The 27,517-nt window shown below is 41.0% G+C and overlaps 4 protein-coding genes across 7 annotated transcripts; 1 reads left to right on the forward strand and 3 right to left on the reverse strand.

The window, feature by feature from the left end:
- The first annotated feature begins 1,501 nt into the window (after window positions 1-1,501).
- atoh1b (atonal bHLH transcription factor 1b) lies at window positions 1,502-3,344 on the forward strand. Its single transcript, XM_034121041.1, has one exon. It carries the CDS (start codon window positions 2,475-2,477, stop codon window positions 3,111-3,113), a length of 639 nt encoding a protein of 212 aa, XP_033976932.1. The 5' UTR covers window positions 1,502-2,474; the 3' UTR covers window positions 3,114-3,344.
- A 93-nt stretch (window positions 3,345-3,437) lies between these two features.
- Window positions 3,438-8,917, reverse strand: dok3 (docking protein 3). The gene is made up of 5 exons (XM_034121040.1): window positions 8,676-8,917; window positions 7,068-7,367; window positions 6,692-6,782; window positions 5,567-5,754; window positions 3,438-4,823 (listed from the first exon to the last, which is right to left on the reverse strand). Exons 1-5 carry the CDS (start codon window positions 8,730-8,732, stop codon window positions 3,975-3,977), a joined length of 1,485 nt encoding a protein of 494 aa, XP_033976931.1. The 5' UTR covers window positions 8,733-8,917; the 3' UTR covers window positions 3,438-3,974.
- Window positions 8,918-9,074: 157 nt separating this feature from the next.
- On the reverse strand, window positions 9,075-15,733 carry LOC117475255 (probable ATP-dependent RNA helicase DDX41). The gene is made up of 17 exons (XM_034121430.1): window positions 15,577-15,733; window positions 14,640-14,735; window positions 14,062-14,212; window positions 13,872-13,946; window positions 13,688-13,748; window positions 13,471-13,607; window positions 13,284-13,356; window positions 13,045-13,198; window positions 12,734-12,870; window positions 11,887-12,049; window positions 10,909-11,040; window positions 10,717-10,788; window positions 10,538-10,634; window positions 10,053-10,202; window positions 9,869-9,940; window positions 9,634-9,744; window positions 9,075-9,462 (listed from the first exon to the last, which is right to left on the reverse strand). Exons 1-17 carry the CDS (start codon window positions 15,601-15,603, stop codon window positions 9,326-9,328), a joined length of 1,845 nt encoding a protein of 614 aa, XP_033977321.1. The 5' UTR covers window positions 15,604-15,733; the 3' UTR covers window positions 9,075-9,325.
- Window positions 15,734-17,484: 1,751 nt separating this feature from the next.
- fam193b (family with sequence similarity 193 member B) lies at window positions 17,485-27,461 on the reverse strand. 4 transcript variants are annotated; one of them, XM_034121255.1, is made up of 11 exons: window positions 27,067-27,461; window positions 25,500-25,778; window positions 24,666-24,852; window positions 22,342-22,560; window positions 21,272-21,683; window positions 20,669-20,852; window positions 20,307-20,540; window positions 18,565-19,669; window positions 18,373-18,445; window positions 18,179-18,251; window positions 17,485-18,051 (listed from the first exon to the last, which is right to left on the reverse strand). In XM_034121255.1, the coding sequence occupies exons 1-11, from the start codon at window positions 27,223-27,225 to the stop codon at window positions 18,001-18,003; spliced, it is 2,976 nt and encodes a 991-aa protein (XP_033977146.1). In that variant the 5' UTR covers window positions 27,226-27,461; the 3' UTR covers window positions 17,485-18,000. The 4 variants fall into 4 exon arrangements, with proteins under 4 accessions (XP_033977146.1, XP_033977144.1, XP_033977145.1 ...); XM_034121253.1 differs by having other exon boundaries at window positions 18,541-19,669; XM_034121254.1 differs by having other exon boundaries at window positions 18,373-18,448; window positions 27,067-27,460.
- Window positions 27,462-27,517: the final 56 nt, after the last annotated feature.

Consider the following 27,517-nt stretch of genomic DNA (forward strand, 5'->3'; position numbering starts at 1 on the left):
AATAAAAGGCCTCATCAAAATTTAAAGCATTACAAATTAGCTCCAAATCAAGCAAACATAACATAAAAAAAGATGTTCTAATAAAAATAATAATCTTTATTGGTTGCTTAATCTTTTTTTCAAACTCATTTTAACAGTGTGCAAACCAATCGCACAACATGCCCTTAAATTACATTCGTATCTTTCTGCACATTTAAACATATGTAGGCTTAACTTTAATATGCTGCAGGTTAGAATACTCTGCAGAGATACCCCTACAACTTTTAATAATTATGGAAATCCTTCAAAGTGTAACTCTTTCAGTTGTTAGGGAAGTGGACGTTTTGCATATATGGCCCCCCATCTAAAACCAGCACTGGAAGTTGCCATAGCTCCCCAGTTGACAGTCATGTTGTCTACAGCCCCCCTCCCTGGCTGGTGGGACCCATCAGTCTCTTTCTTACAGGAGGTCGGTTTAAAGTTGACCTTAGAAATGTTCCTCACACCTCCTCGGCCTCCGCTGCCACTCCCCCGCTCACGCCCCGCAGCAGATGGGAAGTGTAGCCGCATTTTTAAACCAGCACGCAGGGTTGCAGGCTGTTGCGCTGGCAGTGTGGCTGAAGGAATGAAATATTCATGTTGCCCAAAAAATGAATGGACACCCCGGGACGGAGAGCGTGCCGATTTATTCAACTAAGACCAGGCCTCATTAAACTGCTGGCGGCGAGGCAGGTCACGGTGATTTTCTTTAGCAGTGCTCGACCCCGACTGTCACACATACACAAACAGAGAAGAAGAAGAAGAAGAAGAAGAAGTAGAGAGGGGCGATGAATGCTAAATGTGTCCAAGTTGCCATCATCACAACATCTTAGACGCGATGCTGAGGTGGTTTCTTGTGTAATTGATGACATAATGAGTGATTAGCTCCTGTGTCAGTACTGGTGTCAGTGGGTATAGGAAGAGTTGTCGCTGTGCGCGGCATATGGGAGACGTGGGGGGACTCTGGTTGTGACAGAGGTGTGTAGCTTGTGCGAGGTGCCAGGGGACACCAGCTGATAGGCACAGGGGCCACGTGACCGATCCAAATGAATGCATCTGACTTGATTTGGTCTTATTAAGAAAAATAAAACCCCAATCTTAATGCTAATGCAAATTGTATTAATCATAATAATCAGAGTGGGGAGAAGTACTCAGATCTTGAGAAAAAGTAGAAGTAGCCTACCAGAGTGTAGGAATACTCTGTTACAAGTACAAGTTATGTAATCAAAATGTTACTCGAGTAAAGGTACAACAGTATAAGTATCAAAACATACTTAAAGTACCAAAAGTAAAGTAATCATTATGCAGAATAATAAATATTATAGATTTTGATAATAATTATTGATGCATTAATGAGTTTATCAAAGCTGGTTAAGGTGCAGCAAATGTAATTGCTGTATACTACAGGTCAAACTAAAGTCTTATTTAAGTGTTTATTATATTTCACATCATAAATCCAAATGAACAAAGTAACTAAAGATATTAAATAAATGTAAAAAAATGTACACCTTTTAGCTCTGAAATTTAGTGAGGCAGAGACCTACAAAGTAGCAAACATTTGAAATACTCAAGTAAAGAACACGTCTCTTAAACTTGTACTTAGCTAATTGAGTCAATCTACTTAGTTGCTTTACACCCCTTATACTAATAATAACTGCGCTTTTTGCTTCATGACGTGTGCATGTTTTGATGCTGGCATCCTGCTAAATGATTCATAAATCGCCTTGAGACAACTTATCGGTTATCATGGTCCTGCTATAGACAGGTGTGTCTCATGTCTTGCCTTCCACCTGTTCGTTTTATTATTCTTCTGCAAATAATCCGCGAAAGATTGTTCAGCTTTTACTGCTTGTTTGAGAACAAACCTCAACACTGCAGGTCCATCAAGGGACATAACCAAAATAAAGAAGTTTAGTTTAGTTTTCTCTAGTAGAAGTAGAAACTGCGCAACACACTGAATGGGGCTGCTCAATATCTGATGCCATTTAAAATAGCCTCGGTGGTCTAATTATAAACGCTACATAAACGTGTTATTTATTTTTAACAACACCTAAAAGCCAACAGACATGCAGCGCAGACTTCACTACTACACAAACGTAATTAGATCACCTTAACCGAGCTTTTGAAACATATAAACCACGCTCTTAAATGATTAATACTTTTGGCTCCCCTCTGTGTGAGGATAATAACAAGGTCGTGATTGAGTTACAATGCACAATAGGAGAGAAAAAGTAGAGCTTTGTCTAATTGTTCGTTGACAGGGTCAGGGGGGATTGCGATTGGCTGCTGCCTCCTGAGGCTACAGGGCTGTCGGAGGGCTGGGACTGACACAAGGTGACTGAGGGGAGGCAGTATAAAATGCTGGCGCAGTGCAGACTCATTCAGAGCCCAAAGCATCAGCCAGAGTCTTCTGTGTGACCTTTCACTGCAGTGTGCGACCACAGGCCAGAGAAGGGATGACTGCAAAATCAGAACTATCAAGCTGGCCGGAGTTCCCAGAGGATTTCAGCATGGCTCACATCAACTCCAAAACGTGGATTTCTTCTAACTCACTCCATGCGTTCTCCAGGAGGGACGGTTCTGCAGCCGCGGGCCTCTCGCTGGAAGACCGTGTGCCAATGGGCCTCACAGAGACTGACTCTGACCGAGCAGAGGAGGGGGTGCAGGTGAGCCACTTTGGCCCGCAGAAACACCGACGCGTCGCAGCCAACGCCAGGGAGAGGAGGAGGATGAACGGCCTGAATCAAGCGTTTGACGAGCTGAGGAGCGTCATCCCCTCAATGGAGAACGAGAGAAAGTTGTCCAAGTATGACACCCTCCAATTGGCGCAGATTTACATCAATGAGTTGTCGGAGCTGCTGACCGGTGTGGTTAACCCTGAGTGCAGGAGTCCTGCGGAAAAGAGGATGAGTCTGATCCACTCTCTCACTGCGCAAAGCCAGAGCCCTCTGAGCGGGGAACAGAGGGACCCCTCAGTAGGCCACATTATTATATTTGGATCTGACTCTAATCAATCAATTACTTCTTCCAACGGCAGTGATGGGGAATCTTTGCACCTCAGTGACATGGAGGAAAGTCTGAGTGGAAGACAGTGACAGAAAGCTTCTTACTGTTTATTCTGCAGTGTGTTATTGGACCAAATATTACAGCTTGTAGAAATATTGGTCATATCAGATGGACTAATATTCTCCTGTCATCTTAGTGTAGATGATGCACTGCCAATGAAGAAACACTGACTGATTGTTGTACTTCCTAAGGCCATGGTGAACTCCCAGAGGCCTTCTTATTGCACTTTATGGCCTGAACCATCACCACATTTGTCTAAATTATAAAATAATTATTTTGATATTTATGTATAGCTATGGGGTATTTTATGAGAGTTGTTTTGATACAATAAAGATATACTGAAAACATGACTGTGCATTTTAAGTTGTATTTTTGATGTTTCATTGTCAGCAGGACATTACTCAGTGTCAATATTTCTACCAGTCCAAAGCAGACTGATGCATCCATATCCAAAATGCAGTAGTGCTGCCAAAATGTTGATTAATATGTGACAAAAACTATCATTCCCTAAGAAATGGAAATAAACATTGGTTAAAACTCTGAATATAACAATGAAACATATTTTCTTTAAAGCTATTTCCTTAATGAAACAGTTCAAGGGTTCATTAAGCTAATCAGCTAATGGCAATGTCACATTAAAATACAGCAGAACATATAGCTTCAGTGAAGCACAACACTACATTTAATCCTCTTTTTGCAAAACAATCCACAGAATAAAATGTGTTCCAGAGGCGTTTTCATACAGGCTACAGATAAATATAGATTTGTAAGCCAAAGTCTGATGCCAAATGTTCCCAGCAGAGAGGATTGCAAAGAAATAAGGAAACTAATACTGCTTCATGACAGTCTATCATATTAAAAGCTCTCCTCCTGGTCTTTCTGTTAATAGCCTAATGAGAAAACGTGGGGCTGCCTGCTCCAGAGGGAATAGGTGGCTGGAACTTTGCCAGGTCCTTAGAAAGGATTTCTGCCAGCCTGTGTTTAAAACTGCCAGGGACCTCTGCGGGGGTAGCAAGGGTGGAGGAGCTCATGTCCTCCTCCGTCTCCTTCATGTCATCCACCGCCTGTGCCTGTGCATTGTACCCCGGCTGGAAGAAGTCATTTGCAGAGGGCTGATGCTGGTATTGATAATGGGCTGGGGCGTAGGGGACAGACTGGGGAAAGGTGCAGGGAGGAGGCTGTGGGTAGGGTGACGACAAGAGCTGCAGCTGGGGCTCTGAACGAGGATCCACTTTTTTCACATGGGCATAGATGCACTCTGGGTCCATCTTTGGTTTGACCTCATTTTGTCTGATCATTGGAAGTGTGGCGCTCCTTACGTTGTAATAAATGTCGTCCTCCATGACATTACCTCGGTTTACAGCGTCCAGGGAATAACAACGTTCCTCCTCACCTTCCTCTCCAAGCATCTCATTGCTATGAGGTTCAAAAAGAGATAGCGATCTTACATTTAGTACAGGGTTGTAATTAATAGTAGAGTATTGGGTGTCAGACTCGTCCGCTGTGTCAACATCTGCATGATTGTAGACTGGAGGAGCAGGGCACCAGTTGGTTGTGGTTGGGAGGATACCAGTAGACAGCTCACACATCGATGATCTGTGAAACTTGCTAGATGACCTCCTCTCCATGGAGCACTGATCTGATATAGCCTGGAAGATCTGGGAACCATGTTCGGACAGGAAGGTGAACACGCCTTCTCCTGACTCACAGTGGCGGCCTGCTTCAATGCTGAATCCGTCCTGAAATCACATGCATTAACACACATTTTTAAGGAATAGTTTGACATTTTGGGAATTATCAATCATGTTCATGCTGAGAGTTAGATGAGAAGATCAGTACCACTCTCATGTTAGTAGGGTACGTATGAAGCTACTATAAGCAGCCAATTAGCTTAACTTAGCATGAAGAATGGAAACTGGGAAACTGCGAAAACTAGCTCTGTCCAAAAAAAACGGTGTCTAAAAGCTCACTCATATAACATATTTAAATGATTCTTTGGTTTTTATTTTAATTTAAACAAAGGTGTTTAACTAACATGTTACATGTCTGTATGGTGGCCGAACTATGTACCTGGAGCCACCTGCATCTAAGCCTAGCTTAGCGTAACGACTGCAAACAGGGGAAATAGCTAGGATTTCTCTGTTTGAAAATAAAACAAAAAAAACACACTACGTTTTGAGAGATAATGGAGAAGTCACATCTTAATAAGTGAGCTTTAGATGTGCTGTTAGGTGGATTTTGGACAAGGCCAAGCTAGTTGTAGCTCTCTGTTTCAAGATGTTATGGCTATCCAGCTGATAGCTGCAGTGTCATATTATCGAACAGATATGAAAAGGGAATCCATTATCTCATACTCTCTGCAACAAAGCCAATTTGTTTGTTTTCCAAAATGTTGAATTAGTCCTTTAAAGACATGTGTGTCCTCTGAGCTGAACGTCAGGTTTATGATGACTAATGGAATTCATAAGTAGGTATACTTTACCTCAACATGTCCAAATTTGCGCAAAAAACGGTATGGCCAGCGGTAGATGATGTGATCAGTATTGATCTCCAGAAGTATCAGAGCCTCTTTCTGTGGGGAGGCCAGATACTTCCCAGCCAACCGGCACCTCCTCGATGCCTCAGTGCTCTGGACAATCACTTGGTAATGGTTTGGAGGAAGGGTCACATCTAAACATGAGAGACATGAAAATATTTACTAAAACATTACAACACAGTGAGGTTAGCAAAGTGCATATAAAGTAAATAGACTTTTCAGGAAGTCTGAGCAAAAATAAATCAGCAAAAGGGAATTAATGTATAATATATTCTCATACAGAAACAGACTGATTTAAAACTGCTATAGCTAATCTCTGCCTGTGACTGGGCTCCCTGGATTTTTCAGGACAAGTGTAATCCATTAGGAAATAAAAAAGGAAATAAATGTGTGTAAGCCAGGGCTTGCTGGCGCTAATACTTTTTGGCATTCATGTTTGAATAAATTAGTGACTTTAGCTATTGCTCATACTCACACATATTCTAGGTGTTGGCTGGTGTCCTGAATTTATGATGCAGTGAAGACAAAAACAAGCTAGCTTCTTCCTGTTTGTTCCTTCTTAAAATACTCTCAGCAGTTTACTAATATTACCCTATCAAAGGATGATTCGAGTTATTATTATTAGATCTAATTTTTAATTACTGATATGGGCTAAAAAAAAAGAATACAAAATAGTTTAAAATAAACAACTATTTAGTCAGATATTCTTTTTGGAGGTAACATTTGAGCACCATGTCATATTGGTAGTGACGTCTCTGCAAAAACCTTTAGCCCAAAAATATCATCATACCCTCCCTCCATTTGACCCCATCATATATTTTGTACAGTCCCTTTGGTAGCGTAATTCGGACCTCAACCACTACCTTGGTCAGTAGGCTACTATGTTTAATTACATATAGGAAATATGTGGAAAACTATGGATATAATCCTTTCAATTCACCACCAGGTAGAGGATATGTTTTTGCTGGTTTCTGATGAGAAACAATTCAGCTGGCACTTACTAAACTGGCCCTCACTAATTATTATTTTTGATTCCTTGTTTTCTACAGTATGCAGAACAACAAGCATTACCGGTCTTCCAAGATGAGTAAATGTCATTGTCTTCCATGGTCAAGCCATTTCCTCTTTCAAAAGTCCCTTTGTGTGATTCCCCTGGATCCTTCTGTAAACACAGAGGCATGGTAAACATTACATGGAGTGTACAGCACCCTCTTATCATTTTATGACTTTAAAGATGTAAGATGTAAGAAAGAACATAGCTTGTGTAAGCACAAGAATTAGAGAAGTGCAGAGACAGACGTAACAGATACTTTAGTAACTTCCTCATTGTGCTATCTAGCTCCAAGTGTGAGTAAAGTTTATTCTCACCTTGACCAAATAATGAATCTACTGCTTCTCTTTTAGAAAGAAGAGGGCAAAGTCGCCACGGTTTAATGGATATTTGTACCTGGAAGGCCAGAAGTGAGAGGGCACTAAGCCAGTCCTGGCTTGTGGTGGAGGCCAGGGTGAAGGAGCATTGAGCGGTGTGTAAGTAGAAGGCGGTGCAACCCGAAGGGCAGGACACCTTTGGAGCAGGGAGGAAACTGAGGCAGTCCTGGAGACGCACCACTTTTCTTTCAGGTGTTTTCTGCCGACCGACCTTCCTCTGGTCAGCAGCGGCATTTTTGTCAAGTACAGAGAGCTCAAACCGACCGACCCCCGAGGAGCTGGGTTTAAAAAGCACCATCGATACTTTCCGCCATGATTTCTGGAGTAGATTACAGAGGGGGAAATAAAAAAGTAACTGTTAATCGATGTTAGTTATATAGAGTTAGCTGGCACAGTTTATGATTGGTTTAGATTGTTCACAACACACAGCTCTACATTTCTGCTCCGCATGACGATCTACACCCTGCTGGGGTTGTTGAAAGTTTAAGTTTCAACAGTCAATGCACCACAGAGATCAGGGTTAATGGGGGTAAGGAGGTCAAAAGAGTGAAACCTTACTTTACGGAAAGTGTGTTGCAACAATACTGCCTGTAACTTGCAGAATTGAATTAAAGATCATTCTAAAATGTTTAGATGACCTATGAATGACCTTAGTCATTGCCGCTCAGCCACCCTGTAGAGTTAAGCTACATTACATTAAACAGCTTTAATAACTAGTGAAAATGTTTATGTTAACGTTATTTGTCTAACTTGCTTTTACCTATGTTACTGTATGTTTTGTAATTCAGTTTTTTTATTATGTCTCTCGTAATGTTCCTGTCTTATTCTTCTATCTTGCTTTATCTGAAATGTAGTACTAAGATAATATGCTACTCTGTGCATAAAAATCCTCACACATTAGGTTTCTACATCAGCCGAGGTACGTCTTTTCTAAACTTAATGAATCACAGTAGCATCTTAGTGGAGTTTTTACATTGAATTCCCTAAATGTCACATATTGCTAAACTAGGCATTTCATGAACAAAAAGCTATAAATGCACTTCTGAACTTGAAACACATTTTATAAAGATATATGCATTACGATAGTGGCTTATTTCAAATGTGTTCAAGCAGAACTTCGTCCACATAGACCTGAACAATAGAATCAATATATAATACATCAGTAAAGGATTGCATCTGCGATTGAAGTCAAAGAAAGTATACAGATTGTTTAGTTGCATGGCGTTACAGAGTTACAAACCACATAGAAGTTCCTAAGAAACATCAGAGAAGACGTTCTCATAACTCAGCAAAACCTGGTCTATTCTGCGCCATCTGATTGTAGGATAACTTGGACTTTCAGTTCATAATATAAACTTTTTTTGAAGTTAAACGTTTCAAATAATGCAACATTGTTTGAGAAGTATCACCGTACTAAACATTTGCATTCATTTACCCTCAATGATGTGCCAATAACACAAAAACATTTTCATCGCCAACTGAGCCTTTGATCCTTTTTACTACACACTTCATGAAAGCAGTGACATATTCTTGAACCGAGCTGTTCAATGACCACAATGACTTCAGTACTAAATGAGGAGCCGTAATGTTCAGTTTGACTGGTATGCAGAAATCTTATAAAACTTACTTTTCCAAACTTGACGCTTTGAAGGTACAGCTTTCCTTCCTTGAAAACGACCTCCATGCTTGTAAGCCGTCTGTAAATCTTTCACTCTAGCTCTTGATGCTTTGTGGTCAAGATGTTACAAACCAGGAGGTTAAAATTAGGTTTCTAAGCCACTAGAATAAATGTTTCCTCTACGTCAGCAGCGGTTTTCATTCTGTTGATATCTTGCATAAGTCTGCTAGTGCAGATATCTCTGATCTGCAACTTCACCATTGCAAAAGAAAGGACCCACAAGTTGTGTGTTGCAGTTTTCTTGAGTCTACTTCCCTTTGCATAAATCTGCTAGTTTTGGCAACTTCCTCACAATACGAAATTGGTACCTCACCTTTATTTATTTTAAAATAAGAACATGAAAAATCATCAATGGATAAAGTGGTTTTATTTACAGTTGGAGTATCAAAATGTATATTACAAATTCTACACATCCAGCAAAAAGCATGTCAGATTTTAGGGCAACAAAGAAAATTCACTTGCAAACTATGTCAAGTGAAGATTAAAAAAGACACTTCCTTAGTTCAATGACACGACACAACACAAAGGCGTACAGTTTCCTCAAAAATGTTTTTCAGTTCCATTTCGCATTGAAGACTCTTCCCACGAATATGAAACTTTTAGAAGTCCATTGAACTATGAGCCAGGTAGTCTTTGCGCCCGATGTTGGTGACCTGCTTGGTCTGCATGGCCGCCAACTTGGGACAGTCTGTGATACGATGACCCAGACCACCGCAGAATGTGCAGCCCCTCTCTCCTGTGGAAACATGAGAATCAGATTGGTCAGAAAGGGTTTGCAAACACTGCACACTTCGGTGGATTTAAAATAATCATATTAGGTTGATTCTTAAAAGGAGTATGCTGTTAGTGAAGAGCATGTAGTAGGCCTGTAGAAAGAGAAAAACTAGATTTGGTGTGAAAGACTTACCTCCGATGTCCAGCATGGTCTCGTCTCCTGTCTGGAGCACCTGCAACACTGGAGGGACTTTCTGCTTGGCTTCAACCAGCAGGGCTTTGAGATCCATCAACACCGACTCATCTATAGAGAAAGACACAAGTTATGTCATTTAACACCAAATTAAGATGACTAAATTCACTTTAATCAATTGCAAATATTCAGAAGTCTATGCTCCTGTACAGTCTTTATTGGTAGTCAACCTTACCACAGCCCTTATTGATGAACGTAGTGGCAACACCAGTTTGGCCTGATCGTCCAGTTCTACCAATTCTGTGGACTGAAACAAGAAGATTCCCAAATGTAAGAAATTATGGAGAACTGATAATTACCATTTGAATAAGGCCAGGGCTTATACAAATATACACACACATCCTCTTATCCTCTCTTACCATAGTTTTCTATCTCCTCAGGCATGTCATAATTCACTACATGCTGTATAGCTGGGAAATCCAGACCCTTGGAGGCAACGTCTGTGGCAACTAAGACATCCTTTTTTCCTTCTTTAAACGCCTCTATGGCTTTTGTTCTTTCCTCTTGATCTGGAAAATGAACACAAACATAACAAATATTAATTTACATACACTGTATTTTGCAAGACAATGACAAATGGAAACTGTTAGAGAAGCTTCTGCAATGACTTCTCTTCTTTGGAAATGTAAAAAAAAGTGTTTGCAGAAATTGTGACGTTTGCAGGCAGGCTGGCATCTGGTGGTGATGACGAGCAACTGCGAGAACGTTGATGAGGAAAGCTGTGTACATATTGCTCTAAAGCTTGCTGCTGGGTTGGATATTCAAATACTTCCATTCTGTACAGGCTCTATAACTCTGTATTTATTGCTATGAATTTTAAGAATTAGATAAGTGCTGTGCAGACCTTTTCCTCCATGGATGGCCACTGCTTCCACTCCTTTGAGCAGCAGATACTCATGGATGGCATCTACATCGGCTTTCTTCTCAGCAAATATCAGCACCTGTTGATATGAACGGAGGAGTTAGTGACTTTTCTCATGTGTTAGTTACACATTTTGCTTTGTCAATTGTGACAGTACTCACAGGAGGTGGTGTTTTCTGGAGACACTCGAGCAGGTACACCATCTTGGCCTCCTCCTTGACGTATTCCACTTCCTGCACACACACAAAGTATTTATTATTTAGTTTACACCAATTTTATATGAGTGGATTTAAAAAATGCAATGAATTCCCCAACTTAGATGGAAAACATCTTTCAGTAACAAATAAACACACCTGGATGACATCCAAGCTGGCAGCTCCAGCTCTGCCCACGTTGATGGTGATGGGTTTGACCAGCGCGCTCTTGGCAAAGTTCTGGATCTTCTTGGGCATAGTGGCACTGAAAAGCAGCGTTTGTCTTTGCCCCTGGGTAAAGAAAAAATACATTATACAACTTTTCATATCTGGTTGCCTCAAAAAGCCAGGCTTTAAGGCTCAGTTTTCAGTCTGAAAAAGAGTCAACGGTCAACTTTTAAAGGGGCCCTATTATGCTTTTTGATATATTCCCCTTCCTGTAGTAGTGTATTATTTCGATTTCTTTTGCATGTTAATGGTCTGAAAATCCCAAATGTACACCCCCACTCTCGCTTCAACACATTGTACGTGATTTGCTAAAGGGGCGGGACATTCTGACACATCACTAAGCTATTGACAAATCACAAGAAAATCGGCCAGCTAACCAATCAGAGCAGACTGGGCTCTGGTTTCAGACAGAAGGTGAAAAGAGGTGCTGCAGCACAGGCAGTATGAGAAAATAAATGACTTTTTGAAAATTAAAGCGTGGTAACATGTCACAGTAAAAGTGTGTAAAAGTAAGTAAAAATATGAACTCTGGAAATGGGAATAATAGGGCCCCTTTAACTGATTGAGCACAACAGCTGGCAGATGGACTAATCGGCAAACCATGGGGAGTGCTTAGGAGATGACGAAATGTGCTGCCTCTTAAAGCATCAGGAATGTGTGAATAACAATTTCAACTGGTGTTACAGATAGTTTTACAGTATCAGTAACAACATTTTCTTCTTTGTTCTAAAAGTATTGAGTACTCGATTTTATGGACACATTTTGTAGATTTTATTTATAAATGACAACTAACATCTAACCGAGATCTGAATTTGACCAAATAACAACCAACACAGGACAAATATCTTAACATAATCAATGTTATGGTGGCTGTTATTTGGTGCACACTGAAGCAGAGGATGACCTCACCTTGAAGTAAGAGAAGATGGTTCGGATGTCTTCCTCAAAGCCCATGTCAATCATCCTATCAGCCTCATCCAGGATCAGGTAGCGGCAGATGTCCAGACTCACCATCTTCTTCTGCAGCAAGTCCATCAGTCGTCCAGGGGTAGCCACCATCATGTGGACACCACTATAATCAGTCGAATGGTAAATTAATTGGGCTTGTATTTTTGAAATGCAGTACTTTTGCTGCCTAGATCAGTGGTTCCCAACTGGGGATACAGGGCCCCCTAGGGGTACTGGAGGGGATTGCAGGGGGTCTGAGAAAGATTAGGGATTGCAATATATTTCCACCCAAAAAAGCATTTTTAAAATAAATGTTTATAAGCCTGGTGTCCTGCCTCCAGAACTATCAAAACATATGAAAGATAAGCAAGCTCAAGTGTCTCATTTAAAGCTCTAGTCTTAACATCAGATTTTGAAACTTGTTGTTATTATTTTTCACTCACAATAAGTGTAAATGTCAAGTTTAAATGCATTTGTATTAAGGGGGAGTTATATACAAGTGATTTTCATCTAAGCAGCAGATGGGTAAAATATGATAATAAAGGGTTTAACACAAGAAAAATGTAGGCGAATCATCACAGATGAGTAAGGGGGTACTTGTAAAATGGCGACCAGCTCAAGGGGTACACGACAAAAACAGGTTGGCAACCACTAGCCTAGGTTAGGATATGAACATGTGATTGCTTCTGAATGCATTATATCTGGAACATTTGGCTATTTTCATCCTCTCTGAATGATTTAATGTAGCTGAAATCCTGGATGAAATACAGAAAGTCATTTTTTCCCCACACATTCCAATGTTACTTACTGGTTAACTACTTCCATCTGATCCTTGACAGACATTCCTCCGATGCAGAGAGCAGTTCGCAGCTGAGGAGCTCCTTCGTCCTCCAGCAGCTTGCAGTAGTACTCCAGGATGCCGTGAGTCTGCCTCGCCAACTCTCGCTGGATTGAAGGGAAAAGTATTAAAATCAGATACGCTCAGCTGATGCTCACAGTAAAAGGCCATCTGTCTAAAGTGCAAGGAAATGCTGCATTTTTATTGTAACCATCAATCAGGGTTAATGCTGCAGTTCAAGCTGCAACGTCAATTAAGTAGGATGGTCTGGCGTTTCTTACAGAAGGACAGATGACGAGTCCATACGGTCCTTCTCTCTTGACGAAAGGCAGCCTTTTCTCCTGCTCCAGGGCAAACATGATGATGGGCAGAGTGAAGACCAAAGTCTTTCCGGATCCAGTGAAGGCTATTCCAATCATGTCTCGACCTGCGAGACTACAGACGCACACGGTCAATACATGAACAGTTTATGGTTTCAACATTTGTTCCATATTTCACAGTCTGGTTGTTTTGCACTTACACTGTAGGGATTCCTTGGATTTGAATTGGTGTGGGATGCACAATTCCCTTCTTTTTTAAACCTTTAAGAATTGCTGTAAAACAACACACAGATCTGTTGTCAGGTGGTTATCAGGTGGGCGCGCTAAATGCCTTGCACAGAAAGACAATTATGTTGATCATGTGTGGAAGAAGGAGCGTGTTTGCACCTGGTGGAAGCTTCATCTCCCTGAAGCTTTTGATTGGAGGAGGGATGCCGTCTCCATCAGAAAGGATGTGAAACTTCTTCCTGACGCGTTCATTTCGAGTGTTTGGCATGTTCAGGATGTACCGTGGTGCCTTCCAGCTAAAGAGAACATTCACGATTAATGATTCATAAACTGTCAAACAATGTTACTTTATAGAATTCACTTATCAAGAGCTTACCTTGTTTTTATGGGATCATCATATATGATACCTTTGGCCATTTCCTTCACAGACATCAAAGCTGATAAAGGAGGAATTAAAAAAGGACCCAGATTTAGTTTTCAAGTTAGAACAATTTTCACAAACTGTTGTTCAAAGTAAATCTGATTTATATTGTAATATTTGAAGTAGAAAGCAATTTTACCTCTGCCTTCTGCGACACTCTCAAGAATATTTTCTTCCTCTTTCAGCTGCTTCTCCTTGGCTGACTCCTTACGGGCTGTAAATACAAAAACACACTGCTAGTGAGAATACAATAAGGTTATGTTTAATGAGCAGTATGTTAATAACAGCAATAACCCATATCCAGAGTGGGTCGTGTATAAACTGAATACCTTCTGCTTTTTCTTTGAGGTGCTGATGCTGGTCGAGGAGACTGACATTAGAGCGCGGACCGAGACCCTCGTCCTCGTCCCTCTGCTCCTCCCCACTGTCCTTATGCTCCTCGTCCACCGCCTTTCCTCGCAGACGTAACATCTTCTGTTGCTGTGAGGTACGTGTTTATAATATATATTGTTTAAGTTGAATATGTGGCAATGGGATGTGATGTTGGTATACATCTGTAATATCTAAATATAATTGTCTTTAAATGATACAACTTTTATAGAAATGTTAAGTTCCTCAAGAAAATCCAACTGACCATGTAGGCTACCGCTAATAAGGGATGAACCAACAACACTTTTTCTATCCTGATACTAGAACTAAGGGTATGTGCCAAGGCAGATTCCTAGAGCTATTTTTCTCTAAAAAGGTTATATGTATTTAGTTCACTTTATGAGACTCAAGTTTTAGTTTGGCCAACATCACTGATCTGACAAATGCGATCTGTGCCCTGATACCGGACCGGTGGATCAGATTGGGGTATCCTTTTTTTTTTTCAAAAGTCAAAACAGGACAATGCACAATAACTTACCATTTGATGTTTCCTAATTTTGACAGGAACATACGGAACATAATCGTCCGCCTCCGCTTCCTCTAAGGCAGACCTTTCCTCCTCCACATTGGGTCTCTGTACAAACACATCAACATTATCATCAATAGTATTATCTCTTCCTGTAGAAAGAGAGGTTAAAGGTGGGGTAGGTAATTTTGGAGAAACCAGCTCGAGTGCACTATAATTTGAAAATACACAGCCGGAACAAATCTGCCACTTCCTTACAGAGACACCCTCCTCCAACACACACGAACGCGCACATGACCAATGAGGGCACGAGATAAGTTTGTGCAGATGGAAAGCTGACAGGCAGGTAGGCCATCCAGTTATTTTAGCCGGGCCGGCTAAAATGATTGGTCGTGCTTTTTACAGTATTACGGCTTCCACAGATGACATTTTTTTTATGGATTTTTTGTCAAAGCACTTAAGATATTCATTGCTATCGGGATGTTAAGAGCATTCCATGGAATATAACACAAAGTGTATCTCGAGCCGGTTTCTCAAACTTACCTACCCCACCTTTAAATGGCTTTAGTAACAGGATGTTATTAATGAATAAAAAACGCAATCAAGTAATATCACTCTTATACTTAGGTAAGGGTTAAACAAAGGTAAAGTATTTGTAGCAGACTTCAGTAAACTGAACGTCACCATCACGTATTGTTGTGGTGCTACATTATGGCTATCGTTAGCGGTAGTTTACCGAACACCGTTTACACACATACGACATCTAATAGAAAACTGTATATTGTTTAAACATGTTTGTGTAACGTTGTTTATTGACCAGTTATAATTGTTTGAACTGCTGAATGGATACATCGCCTATAAGCAGAGTTGAGGATTAGCTAGCTAACTCAAGCTAGTGTTAGCTTGCCAGTGTAAACTCATACTATGCATGGTGAATGAATAAACGTACCTTTTTAGTTCGATTTTCAGACTCCATGTTGTTATTAATACAGTTACGTTCTCTATGAACTTAAATTAATTAGTTGTTTAACAACTAGTCGGCGCACTATTCAATAAAGAGTCCCAATCCACATGTTTACACAACACAGGAAGCTAGGATGCTGTACGGGATGAAGGAAGGGTCTTCTTCTTCTTCTCTCTTTTAATGGCGGATCGCAAACAGCTTAGTAGTTGCATACCGCCACCTACTGTACATGAGTGTGTATCATCATGTCATTCCATCTCTCAACTCATGGACGTATCTATGATGTAATCAAAAATAAAAATAAAATCCATGATCTATTCTAACCTAATGTTAGATTATTTTACCTACCCCAGTTTCACTCAAAGGTAAACAGTGCCTTTCTGGTAGCTCTTATCCTTCTCCTTCTGTTCCCAGAATACCAAACACATTCCACTCCCTCTCTGCCTCTATAACTTTATCCTTTAGTTTTTCTCTTTCAGCTTTATAGATGTCAGAATGTAATAAGATATGTTCCACATTTTCTTTAACTCCACAGTTCCTACACTTGTCACTGTTACTTTCCCCCCATGACAAACAGTCAATACTATTCAATGCAGTGTGATTTAGTCTGAGTCTAGCTGTCGTGATTTCCTCCCTTCTGTTTCTTTCTCTATAAATATTAATTGTGATTGTCTTTTGAACTTTATGATACTCTTTGCCTTTCTGGTCTTTCTCCCACCTTTTCTGCCAGATCTCCATCCCTTTTTTCTTAATTACTGCTTTTCCTTCTCCTTTTCCAAGTTGAACTGGTCGCAGGAAGGGTCAAACCTCAGCGAACATTTTAAATCGCCTCAGTCAGCTCGTGCAAATGGTTTATCCTTGACACAGTTTATGGGCATTTATATCCATCATTGAAACCAAACTTAATAGATAAACTAAGAAAACAAACACCACACTTTATTTTTTGTCAAAACTGTATTGTTTTTAATCTTTCTGAACGAAAGATTTTTCACAGTATCAAAAGTGAATTTAAAAAAAAGAAACAAGCCAACATACACTTGGCTATTATTGATATAGTATAAATCTACATTCGAAACATTAAGATAATCTTCTCTAATTGAATATAACCTGGAAAGCATCAATGTTGTTATATGAAAACAAAATCTCAGCACAGATTCAGGAAAGAACTTATCCGCCTCAATGAAAGCTGTCACCTAAAAACATGGTTAATGGTGAAAATCTCAAGGCCCTTGTCTCAAAGGTATCAACTCTTCAGTGACGTTTATCATCAAAAGATTATCGAGACTTCAACTTAAGATAGGCTAGCTGAGGTACAGGATGCCACCAAGGTCACAGTAAAGGGAAAGAGTAGGATGGTTGAATATATGTCACACACAACCCCCAGAAACGCATGACAAAGGCTCAAAAGGGCCCAAAATAATCACTCAATATTTACAAGCATTGAAATTGACTGTGCCATACAATGTGTGATGGTTCCAACGTTAACATGAACATTGCACACTGGTGTACCTGTCACTGAAGGGATAAAGGGGTTAAAATAACAGTTTAAGAGTTAGAAAACCGTGGTAAAGGACTTTCTTCTACAGATGGAGGAGTGTATAATGGAAATCACTATAAAATATGCAATTGTTCAAGATTAAAACCAGGGGAGGGTTGACATTGAAGCAACAGACAGAAGTGGGGACCATTATTCAGATGTTTCTGTTGTACATGTCCCATGGGTACTTCATTGGGTTTGTGTTATATAAGATGCCTCCTGCGAGCCAAGTGTTACACACAGTACATATGTTTTCTAATAGGTTCTTTTAGCATTGTTGATAAACTAAACTCGCAAACAATTCATGTCTTAAACATAGTTTCATGGGTAATCAAGTGTTTATCATTTTCAACCACTGATTATTAAATCATTTAATGATCATAATTAAATATTGAGAAAAGCAATCGAATTAAAAATCATCAACAACCACTGAATGCACTGCAGTCTGTTTTGGAATAGAATTAATTAAAGGATTCTTCACCTGCAAAAGAGGAGGGTACAAATGTTTTCTTTAAGTTAGGTCAAAATGTTGTCTTGTGCTCCTTATACAGTTACATTACTAGACAAATGGTCTGCAGTGTCAACTGAGACTGCTGAAGTGAGCGGGAAACTAGCTGTGCAGAAGGAAATGTATAATGAGCACCAAATTGGAATTCAGAAGTTTAACGACATTAAAATGTCTCAGATTTGTGATAAAAACATTTATTTCATGTAAGGTAATTGTTTACATACTACATACGTAAGCACATGGATGCAGTGGATTCAACAGACTTTTTTTTTACCAATTTTGCATCTCTCATTTAGTGAACATTGCAATAATAGCAAAGGGTAAAGTTGGCCTGGAGAATGATCCCTGGCCTGTCAGCCACACGTTATGTTTCAGTCCTCTGAATGGAGTAGGATTTCGAACCAGGGTTCCTTGGCTTAGGAAGAAAGAGAAGAAACAGGGAATGAGAGAAGGCCTCAGGCCAAGTGGGCTCTACTGAAAGAGTTTGTGGTGTGGAGTTTTTCTGGCACTCGTCCAAGTTATTGAGCTGCATTGGAAGGAACCTTTTTGAGGGTGAAGTTGGACCAATTCACTGCTACCTTCTGGCGAGTTTGTTTTGCAGAATCAAGGCAAAACCTAAAACAAAGACAGACAAACAATAATAAGAAATGTTGCCCAGTTTTAGTGAAGTTAAAATCAATAAGCATAGTTTAGCTAATACATTTTTTTGTATTTAACACTGCAACGTTAAGCCTACCTTTTGAAATATTCCACTTCACGATCAATTTCATCCATTTCGGTTGGATCGCCTTCTTTAGGGAGAAAGACATCTTCTAAGGAAAAACGATAAAACATTCATTAGACGCATTACAAACTGAGAAACAATTCAGATTGTGAGCACAGTCATAAAGATAGTTTATTGTACCAGTAGCATTGCTGGATTTTTCACCCTTATTCTTGTTCTTCTTGTTCTTCCCCTTGGCCTGATGCTGCTGCTGATGCTGCTGCTGCTGCTGCTGCTGCTGCTGCTGCTGCTGCTGCTGCTGCTGCTGCTGCTGCTGCTGCTGCCCACTCGCTGGAATTCCGGGGTGCGTCTTGCTTTCTGAATCCAGCTCGGATCGACCTCCTCGTGTGTCTGGGTCGCCTTTCCCTCTGTGTGCATTCGAGACGCCACCGTTTGCTGCGTGTTTAGACGATCTGCCCTCCTCGGCTTTCTTTGGCCCGTTCCTCTGGTTCTCCGCAGAGTGCTGGGGCTGTCTGTTCCCACCTTTTGTGCCGTTAGAAGCCGATTCTTTGCACTCATTGCTTTTCTGTGTGTCATTCCCAGCGGCAGCTTTGGTTGGTTTGTTGGTGTTTTGCTCGGACACAGATTGCTCCTGTCTTTGCTGCTGCTTTTTATTCTTCTTTGACTTTGCACTCCCGTTCCCGACCGCCGTGTTCTTGGGATCGGGGGCGTCCTCATTCGATTTAGCTGTGGTTTGGGCTGGCACCTGCAGCAAACTGTCAGGTCCAGTGGAAGTGCATCTTTCTGGGGAGCGAACCCTTATGAGCTTCGAAAGACTGGGGGTAGTGTGCAACCGCTGGATGTCCTTGGACCCAGGAGGGACCCCTGAGGCCGTGGTGGTGTTGGGGGCTGTATTAGCGGATGAGACCGTAGTCGTGTCCTCCCATCCATTAACCAGGTCCAGGTGGCTCTTAAAGTTTCCCAGTGAGAGAGGTGCCAAGTCCAGGTCTATCTGCTGCAGGTCAGAGGAACCATTGAGATGGGACAGTAAATGGTTGCCCTCCAGCGTGGCAGCCTTCTTTGGGAAGTCATTAACATCCAGATTGAGGTCGTACATGCTAAATGAGGCCCGGATTGAGTCTTTGATGGTGTTCTTAATCTCCTCCAGCCGACTGGTGAGGAAACTGTTGACGCGCTCGAGCTCCAGCTGAGGCCAATCCAGCAGCCGACTGGCTTCTGAGCCATCAGGGAGGGGCTCGTCGTCGGCAGGATCAGAGGGGTCGGAGTTGGGGTCACTGCCTGCAGCACCCGTTCCCTGCTGAGCCTTTTCCTGAAACAAAAATAGATTACACGTCAGTAAGTATGAAGCATCGATGGTTTCTTTGCTGCATTGACCAAAATGCATCTGCAGCACTTTGACATCAAACGTTTAGTCAGATTTGTTTCTTGATTATTAGTTATCATCCAAAAGATTTTTTATGAAATCAAAGCAACAGCCATTGACTTAATTTAAATCATGAAATACACGTTCTATAGAGTGGTTTTTATTAGTGATATGTGTGATACCTTCAAATGAAAGTATGCCTTCTTGTAATCGAACGCTACTGTTTGTCATTTTATCTCATTGATGTCACTCTCTCTTTAATCTCCTAGTGCCATATCAGAGCTGTATTCATTGAATTTGATAGTAACACAGACGAAATGTGTTGTTAGGAGTCATTGAAAGGATTATACTTTTAAGTCTAATTTTAGCTTATAACTATTCTAGAGGTGTTTGTGTTTTGAAAAATGTATTATTAGTATTCCTTGTTTTAAAGAATACATATGACTTGGTAGCATTTGGAATACAGTAGTGTTCTTTATCAGTATGAGTATCCACATCTCAAAAACAATGCCCTATATTAGAGGATACAATTTAAAATGAAAATGAAAAAACAATGAATCACATAGTTTCTAAGTGACTCTACCTTCTTCTTTTGTTTGTGTCGGGCCCTTTTGGCAGCCTTGGCACTGTTGACAGGTTTGGGTTCAGAACTGTTTATGAAGTCCAGCAGCTCGTCTACATCCCGGTTGTCGATGGCGCCGGCCACTGTCAGCTCTGCATCCTGGCGCTGAGGCGGCTCCTCTTTACGCCGGGTCAGACGTGAGCGGAGCTTCTCCCGGATCTCAGCGTAGTTACGGCTGGTTGGTGCAGCTGGAGGCTGTGACCAAACAATATATAGCAAAAATATTTTCATGTTAGATTCTTATAAATGTTAAACAAGCAGGTAAAAGCAAAGGGGAACTCTAATTTATTACTTGAGAGCAACAAAAAAAACGTTTAAAGTACCGCATTGTGCCCAAAGAACTCGCAGTAGCAGCAGTCGCAGTACTTCCCGTCCTTCTGATTGGTGGAAGAGGAGGCACAGGAGCTCCTCTCAGAGCTGCTGTCTTCATCCTCGCCCTCCTCCAGCTCCGACGAAGGGTGGCACAACGTTCCATTAGTCATTTTGTGCCCCTTACACGCCTGGTCCCTACACAAATAGACATAATTGACATTGACCATCAAAAGGCATTTGTATTTTTTAAGCGGTTTTGTGGTGTCCCCTAAAGCTTGATGAAACACTTGAAAAACTACTGGAAGTCTGGAATTCTGTATTTCACAAAAAAAAAAAAAGGATAATTTCTAACACACATTTCTAAGATGTAAACCAAATAAGTCCACTTAGTATATAAATTAACCAAGTTAACTTTTAGAGCGAGTTTAATATAATAGGCTTGCCAATTGAGAGTAAAAACAAGATCTTTGACTTTTAAGGCTAAAAAAAGAATGGTGTCGTTTACAGAAAGTCATCATAAAAAATAAATAACTTGTCCTCACATATTCCTATAACTTAACACTGCAGATGGATTAAAATATTTCAAAAAAGCAATGTTGAGAAGGAATCCCTACCTGCAGGCCCCGGCTGTCAGATGGCCCACATTTGAAGGGGCCACGGTCCCCGCACTGTGTCCATTACAAGGGTGGTTACAGCCCATGATGGACGTGCCCAGTTTGCTGTGCTGAGTGTTCACGGCAGGAATGTGGGAGTTTTTGCAGGGGCTGGGCTTATGGACAGGTGTGGGACTGTCTGGACTGGGAGAGTTGAGTTTGGCTGAGGGGCTGTGGAGGTTTGGTACCAGCGGGGAGAAGGGAGCGTGGGCTGCGACACCAGCGCCGGACGAGGAGGTGACGTGACCATGCTGCCCAGAGTTCGGCTTTGGAGGCAGGAGGGAGGAATGCTGGGAGGACAGGCCGGTGGGACTGTTGGGGGGTACCGACAAGTCTGTGTGCTGATGGTGGTCACTGGGGTGGAAGGCTTCACCTGGACAACAGAAAACAAGAATATAAATGACTCAACATCATAAACGCTATATCAGTTTTTGTTCTGGTCTGCACAGTTTATTTTGAGGGATTTATTACTACCTGAATAAGTTACGGGTACAGACAGAAATGTAACTTGGGAGGGGGGTCAAGTTTGCACAACTTGTCCCGTAAAGAACTGCTTTGGCTAATATTAATGCATTTACCACTCATATCTAAGGTGTAAATCCAATATGTCCCCTTTGTATATCAATTATCTAAGTTTACTTTGAGAGTAAGTTTAAAATAAAATAGGCAAGCCATTTATTTTTAAGATCTTTGACTGTGCGATATAAAAATATTGTTTAAATAATGGTGTCTATTACAGGAAGTCATCATTAAATATGAATAACTAGTCCGTACATTTTCCTAAGGTTTAACACTGCGGGTTGATGAAGATATTTCAAATATTTAGATTTCGTAAATGCTGTTAAACCTTTAAAGCAGTAGGCGATTTGGTATTTTTAAACCCTCTCTATTGCTACTGGAGGGACAAGGGGGATGGCAGGTTAACGGGGGGGGGGGGGGGGGGGGGGGATGCGTTTTCATTGTTTTGCTAACAAGGGGGATGGCCTCTAGCCTCAAATGGGCAAGTGCCTAAGAGTCACAGGAAGTGTTACCTGGCGGTGTTGGTCGACGGCACATGGTCTTGAAGTGCTTGGGCGTTGTCTTACAAAGGTCTGCTGAGGTAGACAGGGGGTTCCCAGCAGAAGATCCACTGGAGGTCTGGGATGACGGGTGACTGTAGGGACAGACTTTGGCCCCCGACGTTTTAGCAGATTTCCCCGGTGCTTCATGGAGTCCTCTTTTCTCATGACAAGCTGAACCTGCTGTTAAACCTGGAAATTAAAAATATTCCATTAATTTGATGATGGGTTTAAAAGGAAATGTCCCTTTAAGACAATCTGACAACAGTTCCAACCAAAAATAATCGTATTTTGATTTGAGCACCATAACTTCCTGGATAGTTTGAGTGCTTCAATCAATGTCCTTGAATAATCCTGAAAAAATTACCTGGTGCTGAGATTTCGGTCATTCAACAGTCCTATTTTAGACTGCGGTTTATGTCTCGTACAAATAATTTCCTTCTCTATGAAGGCATGTTTAAACATGTTGATCTGTCCGATGGTGATCATTTCTCACTGCTATGATAAAGAAACCAGCATTGACAGACATTCTTAAGCTCTAAAAAGGGGAGAGCCCCTTTCTGATAATCAAAACAAAAACAAGGAAGTAGTACAACAATGTATTGGCTATAGAATAAGGAGACTATCTGCATTTACATTGGTTCCCTATCAGCCAGCCTTTCACTTTGCAATTCTGCCTGACACCTTTGTCCATGCAGAAAGTGTACCGTTGCACTCACTGAGCACAAATGCCATCAAGTATGACTAATTTCCTTTACACAAGTTAAAATGCAATTTGGCAAGATCAGGGTATATGCAGGAATCCTGAAGTCACATTTAATACCTTTTAAGACCTTTTTTAAGACCCTTTCCATACATTTTAAGACCTCATCGCTACTTCGAGTTTTAACCGGTTACATTGGCGACACTTTACCTCACATTTACTATATACAGTATTGATTGTCCTTCCTCCTTATCTTCCAACCATTTGGACGCAAACTTGCATTTCCCCATAACGATGTTGTTTAACAACCGGCGTAAACGGACCTTCGCGCGCTATCAAGCAGTGAGCGAGCGATGTCCTGTTCAGATGACGTCAAATCCAACGGGATGCCATAAATAGACTACACAGAATCACACTACACACCTACGCAATGATTACATTCAGGCAAACTGTAGAATACAACCTCTTTGGACAATTTATATACTTATTGAAAACAAGCTACAAAATGTAATACCTTGGAAAATGCCATTTAATACTTTTTAATAGCCTTAATTTTCGCTAAATTGATTTATCAACTTAATACTTTTTAAGACCCTGCAGACACCCTGAAGATGACCCATTTGAGAATAAGCTAAACTAGAGATAGAACCATAACTATGCATCCGGTAAACTCTACAGGTGTTCTGAATAAAGCCAAGAAACAGGAAGCAAACAGACAAAAGCTAAAATCATATCTGTTTGAAATGTAATGCTTCCCTTATAAAACAACTGCCCGTCTCAGGCCCAGGACAAACCTGCCACACTTTCACATTCCATTCTCCTCTCGAGGCACTTCTCTCAGGTAATGCTGCAATGGCTAGATGATGTTATAGCTAAGTAATGCACCTGAGTAAATGTGTTATACAGTCCTATTGAACCAATAAATGCTCAAATGATATATCTGTCCAATGATTTAGCTGGGATACATGATTCAACTATATCTTAAAATGCTTTGAAGAAATAAATCACACTTTATTTAAGAGATGATTACTTTTCAACCACAGCCCTATAAAAGATGGTTTTAAGGGTCAATTTTTAAGTATTTTTATATTAAAAAGCTGAAAGTCCAAGCATCCAATAAGTGCTCAATAATTCTGAAGTTTATCTCAGAATATATTCAAACAGATTGTGACCTTAATTTAATCCCTGAAATTTGACAAAGATTTGAATGTGGATTTTTAATCCAGTGTATTCTTTTAGCTTTTTTAGTCATAAGTCATATTCTCTGATTTAGTAAAATCATCTTCGATGGAAAGTGTGTTATTTTTAGCATCTACCTCACCGAGTAAGCTTTTACAAGATGCCTCTTTATACTTCTAAGACCTAATAAACTAACACCTGAACAAAGTGGCCAAAAATAAATCACACATTTATTGGGAACTAAGTAGGCTAACAAGCCATCCTTAGAGACTGATTCTAACCACATTTGTGTATATTTTACAAAACTGTAACTTGCAACACAGCCTGAAATGTAGGTCTTTGATGTTTTCAGCAATTACTGTCAATGTCACTAGATGTTTTTTCTGGAGCTGTGTTTTACCCTGCGAAGACAGACCTGGTTGTGAGTGTGAAGAAGTGTTGTGGTTGCAGTGTTCCCCTCCGTTGGTGTGGGCAGAGTTCCAGAGCCCTGACAGTTTGTGGGCTGACAGGAAGGAACTCGGGTCCCAATCCACAGTACTTTGCTCCGGGTAACCGTTCCCACAGCTCTGGGACTTACAGGAGGAAGAGTGTGACAATGGTACCTGCATAATACAAAAATAAAAAAAGCCCACACTGGTTAATCACAGAGCTGTTTAAATACAGTAGGCTAACCTATTGGCACGAGTGGCACCAAGTAACAAACTAAATGTGCTTGTAATACATTGAAAGTAGATTGACAAGCGAAAAATACATAAATCCATATTAAGTAAAAAACAAACAAAACATAAAAATAAATCACTGCAAGTAGCTGTTCTCTCATTCCGTTCCTTATTCCTCACTTTTTTTTAACATTTGCATGTTTGAACCAAATATCAACAAAACATCTGGGACACCAAGTTCATCTCAAGTGAAGCTTAAGTAAGATGAAAGAGAAGTCTGAAATTTGCATTTCATGCAAAGCATTTGTGTTAAAAAACAAACTAAGAAAGCAGAGTTGATAGCTGCTGCTGCCTTAGATATGCCAGAGACATAAATACAAAATAAGGTACTGAATATGCAAAAAGACTATACGTTTAAACTTACAACAACGATTTATTTAGTGAGTAAGCACATGCAATGCCTTGTATGATGAATAAAGAAGAGATTGCCTCCGTCGACAGAAACCAACACAGTTCAACTAAAACGTAGTACAAAGAAGTTGTAAAAAAGGATCCAAACATATGACCCAAATTAGTCCTTTTTTATTTACCGGCGCTGGTTGCTCCTGGGTGCTTCGCCTCTCTTCCTCTTCCACACTCTTGCAGCAGCTCTGACATATCCACAGAGGCACCTCTCCCAGCAGGGACTGAGACAGCGAGGGCACGGCATCAGCAAGCTTACGCCCTGGTGCCTCCCGCAATAAGGCCTGGGAGAGCGCAGGCACGGCATCAGCCAGCTTGGTCCCATGGCCCCCAGGGAGTCCGTTCACAGAGTTTGCTCCCCAGTCCTTAAATTCTCGGTGGCACAGGAGGCAGCAGGTGTGCATAGGCTAGGAGAGAGAGAGGATAAAGAGGTTGAGTATGCGCCTGTGATTGAAAATAAAAATATGGTCTACTATGTCAGATGTCTGTCAGGATAGTTTCTACATTATGACATTGTCACCAAAACATAGTAAGCAGTCAAGAGACCTTTTAAAATATGGATTATGTGTGCATTTTGCACTCAGTTACAGTTTATTATTCAGTGCATCCAGCTCAAACGAACAGTCTAATACAAAGGTGATTCAAAACTTAAAAGGTGAAATCAACAACTCTCTAAACAGTTATGGATATAGGAGATGTTTTCCAGTATTTTCTGGATATAATTGTATAGTTGCATAATACTATAAAAGCTTAGTGAATGTTGATAATTACAATAGCATAACACAATTCTGCCTAAAAATAAAATATATTATCTGTAGCATTGGGACGTGTCTAAACTGGCATCATACCGTTGTGGTGGTTTAAAATGTGAAAACTTAAGGCTCTGAGGTCAGATGGTTGCTGAGGCGACAGTGGTCAAAACCTGCAGTAGCATCTTCTGTTTTTAAGGCTAAGGTTAGTGTTTACCCTCAACTTAGCTAACACACTGACTTCGACTTAGCTAGCCTACTAAGCCTAGGCATCACTGTCCGATAGCTGCATGCATTTAACTTTTTTTAACATGAGCTCCTGTCATACTCCGGTAGTGCTACACAGCAAAAAGGTAAACAGTATGAAAGAGTCGAATAAACAACTCGAACTAGTTAGCTAGCTTTATTATGAACTCGTTATCTAGTACAGCTAACCAGCTAATTAGCTTGCTAGCAGCTGTTTAGCTACTGCTGGCTGTGTGGTTCCTGTGTATTGGGTTCAACTGCAGGCACTAAGCACGTTTGCAACGCGCTAGCTGGAGATGATAGCCCAGCTAGCCTTCGGGCTAATGTAAGCTGTGCGGATGAATAGTTGTAAATGCTGGAAATGGGACGACCTGTCCGAGGCACAATGTCACCTGTCCGTCAGAGGAGCTGGGCTGCAAAGCTAGCCTCAACGCCGCCTGCTAGGGACGAGTCTGTTGGCTAAGTTGAGCCTATTATTTATTTATTAACATATCAATCGACGTGAGAGTACAACATCTACGACTACTACATAACGATACAAATAGCTTTCAACCAGACAGCGGATGCATATAACTTCAAATCTGCACAATCTAGCTAGAAGAAAATAGCACAATGAAAGATGCTTGGATTAGCAGAGTGATGCTAGCTCAGATGCTAGCTAGCCTGTTTTAAAAGCAGCAATTGGCTTGTTGCTAGCTACCTGGTTCGCCCTGGTATTGGCCAGCCTATCCAGCCCAGCATCTCCGCCGCCACCGTCAGCTGCATCGCCGGGAGAGACTGGGCTCTTCGGTGCGGTCTGCTGTCCGGGCGCAAGCTCCTTCTGGGCGACTCCTGGCTGCTTGCTTTTCTTCCTTGCCATTACGGTGTTGTTTATAATACGCTTTGGCCAAGTTTGCACCAGTTTCGAGGATTTGGAGAGCACACTTTCGTTTCTTCTCGGACCTCAAAATGTTCTCTATCTCCTCCAGTCAAGACAACAGTCAATATGGCGGAGGACTGGCACACTCAGGAGTTCATAGGTTAAAGATACTGCTGGCAATGCGGCTTCACTCCTATAGGGAGACTACAACTGAAACCTTACGCAAGCACTGAAGCCAGACACCGCCATCTTTGGTAAGGGCAATCCTCCCCTCCCACTTTCTTATGTGAAT

This window comes from Trematomus bernacchii, unplaced genomic scaffold (genome assembly GCF_902827165.1).
Source record: "Trematomus bernacchii unplaced genomic scaffold, fTreBer1.1, whole genome shotgun sequence".
NCBI lineage: Eukaryota > Metazoa > Chordata > Actinopteri > Perciformes > Nototheniidae > Trematomus > Trematomus bernacchii.

What these genes read in the sequence shown, in the direction of transcription:
- atoh1b (XM_034121041.1), top strand. Translation starts at nt 2,475, where the DNA reads ATGACTGCAAAATCAGAACTATCAAGCTGGCCGGAGTTCCCAGAGGAT.
- dok3 (XM_034121040.1), bottom strand. Translation starts at nt 8,732, where the DNA reads ATGGAGGTCGTTTTCAAGGAAGGAAAGCTGTACCTTCAAAGCGTCAAG. An exon ending in TCTCACTTCTGGCCTTCCAG is followed by an intron (nt 6,783 to 7,067) that starts GTACAAATATCC and finishes CTGTGTTTACAG; the next exon opens with AAGGATCCAGGGGAATCACA. An exon ending in TTACTCATCTTGGAAGACCG is followed by an intron (nt 5,755 to 6,691) that starts GTAATGCTTGTT and finishes TCTCATGTTTAG; the next exon opens with ATGTGACCCTTCCTCCAAAC.
- LOC117475255 (XM_034121430.1), bottom strand. Translation starts at nt 15,603, where the DNA reads ATGGAGTCTGAAAATCGAACTAAAAAG. An exon ending in CTGAAAATCGAACTAAAAAG is followed by an intron (nt 14,736 to 15,576) that starts GTACGTTTATTC and finishes GTGTTTGTACAG; the next exon opens with AGACCCAATGTGGAGGAGGA. An exon ending in TGAGGAGATAGAAAACTATG is followed by an intron (nt 9,941 to 10,052) that starts GTAAGAGAGGAT and finishes TTCTTGTTTCAG; the next exon opens with TCCACAGAATTGGTAGAACT.
- fam193b (XM_034121252.1), bottom strand. Translation starts at nt 27,225, where the DNA reads ATGGCAAGGAAGAAAAGCAAGCAGCCAGGAGTCGCCCAGAAGGAGCTT. An exon ending in CCGTCGACCAACACCGCCAG is followed by an intron (nt 21,684 to 22,341) that starts GTAACACTTCCT and finishes TCTGTTGTCCAG; the next exon opens with GTGAAGCCTTCCACCCCAGT. An exon ending in AGTTCTTTGGGCACAATGCG is followed by an intron (nt 20,541 to 20,668) that starts GTACTTTAAACG and finishes GTTTGGTCACAG; the next exon opens with CCTCCAGCTGCACCAACCAG.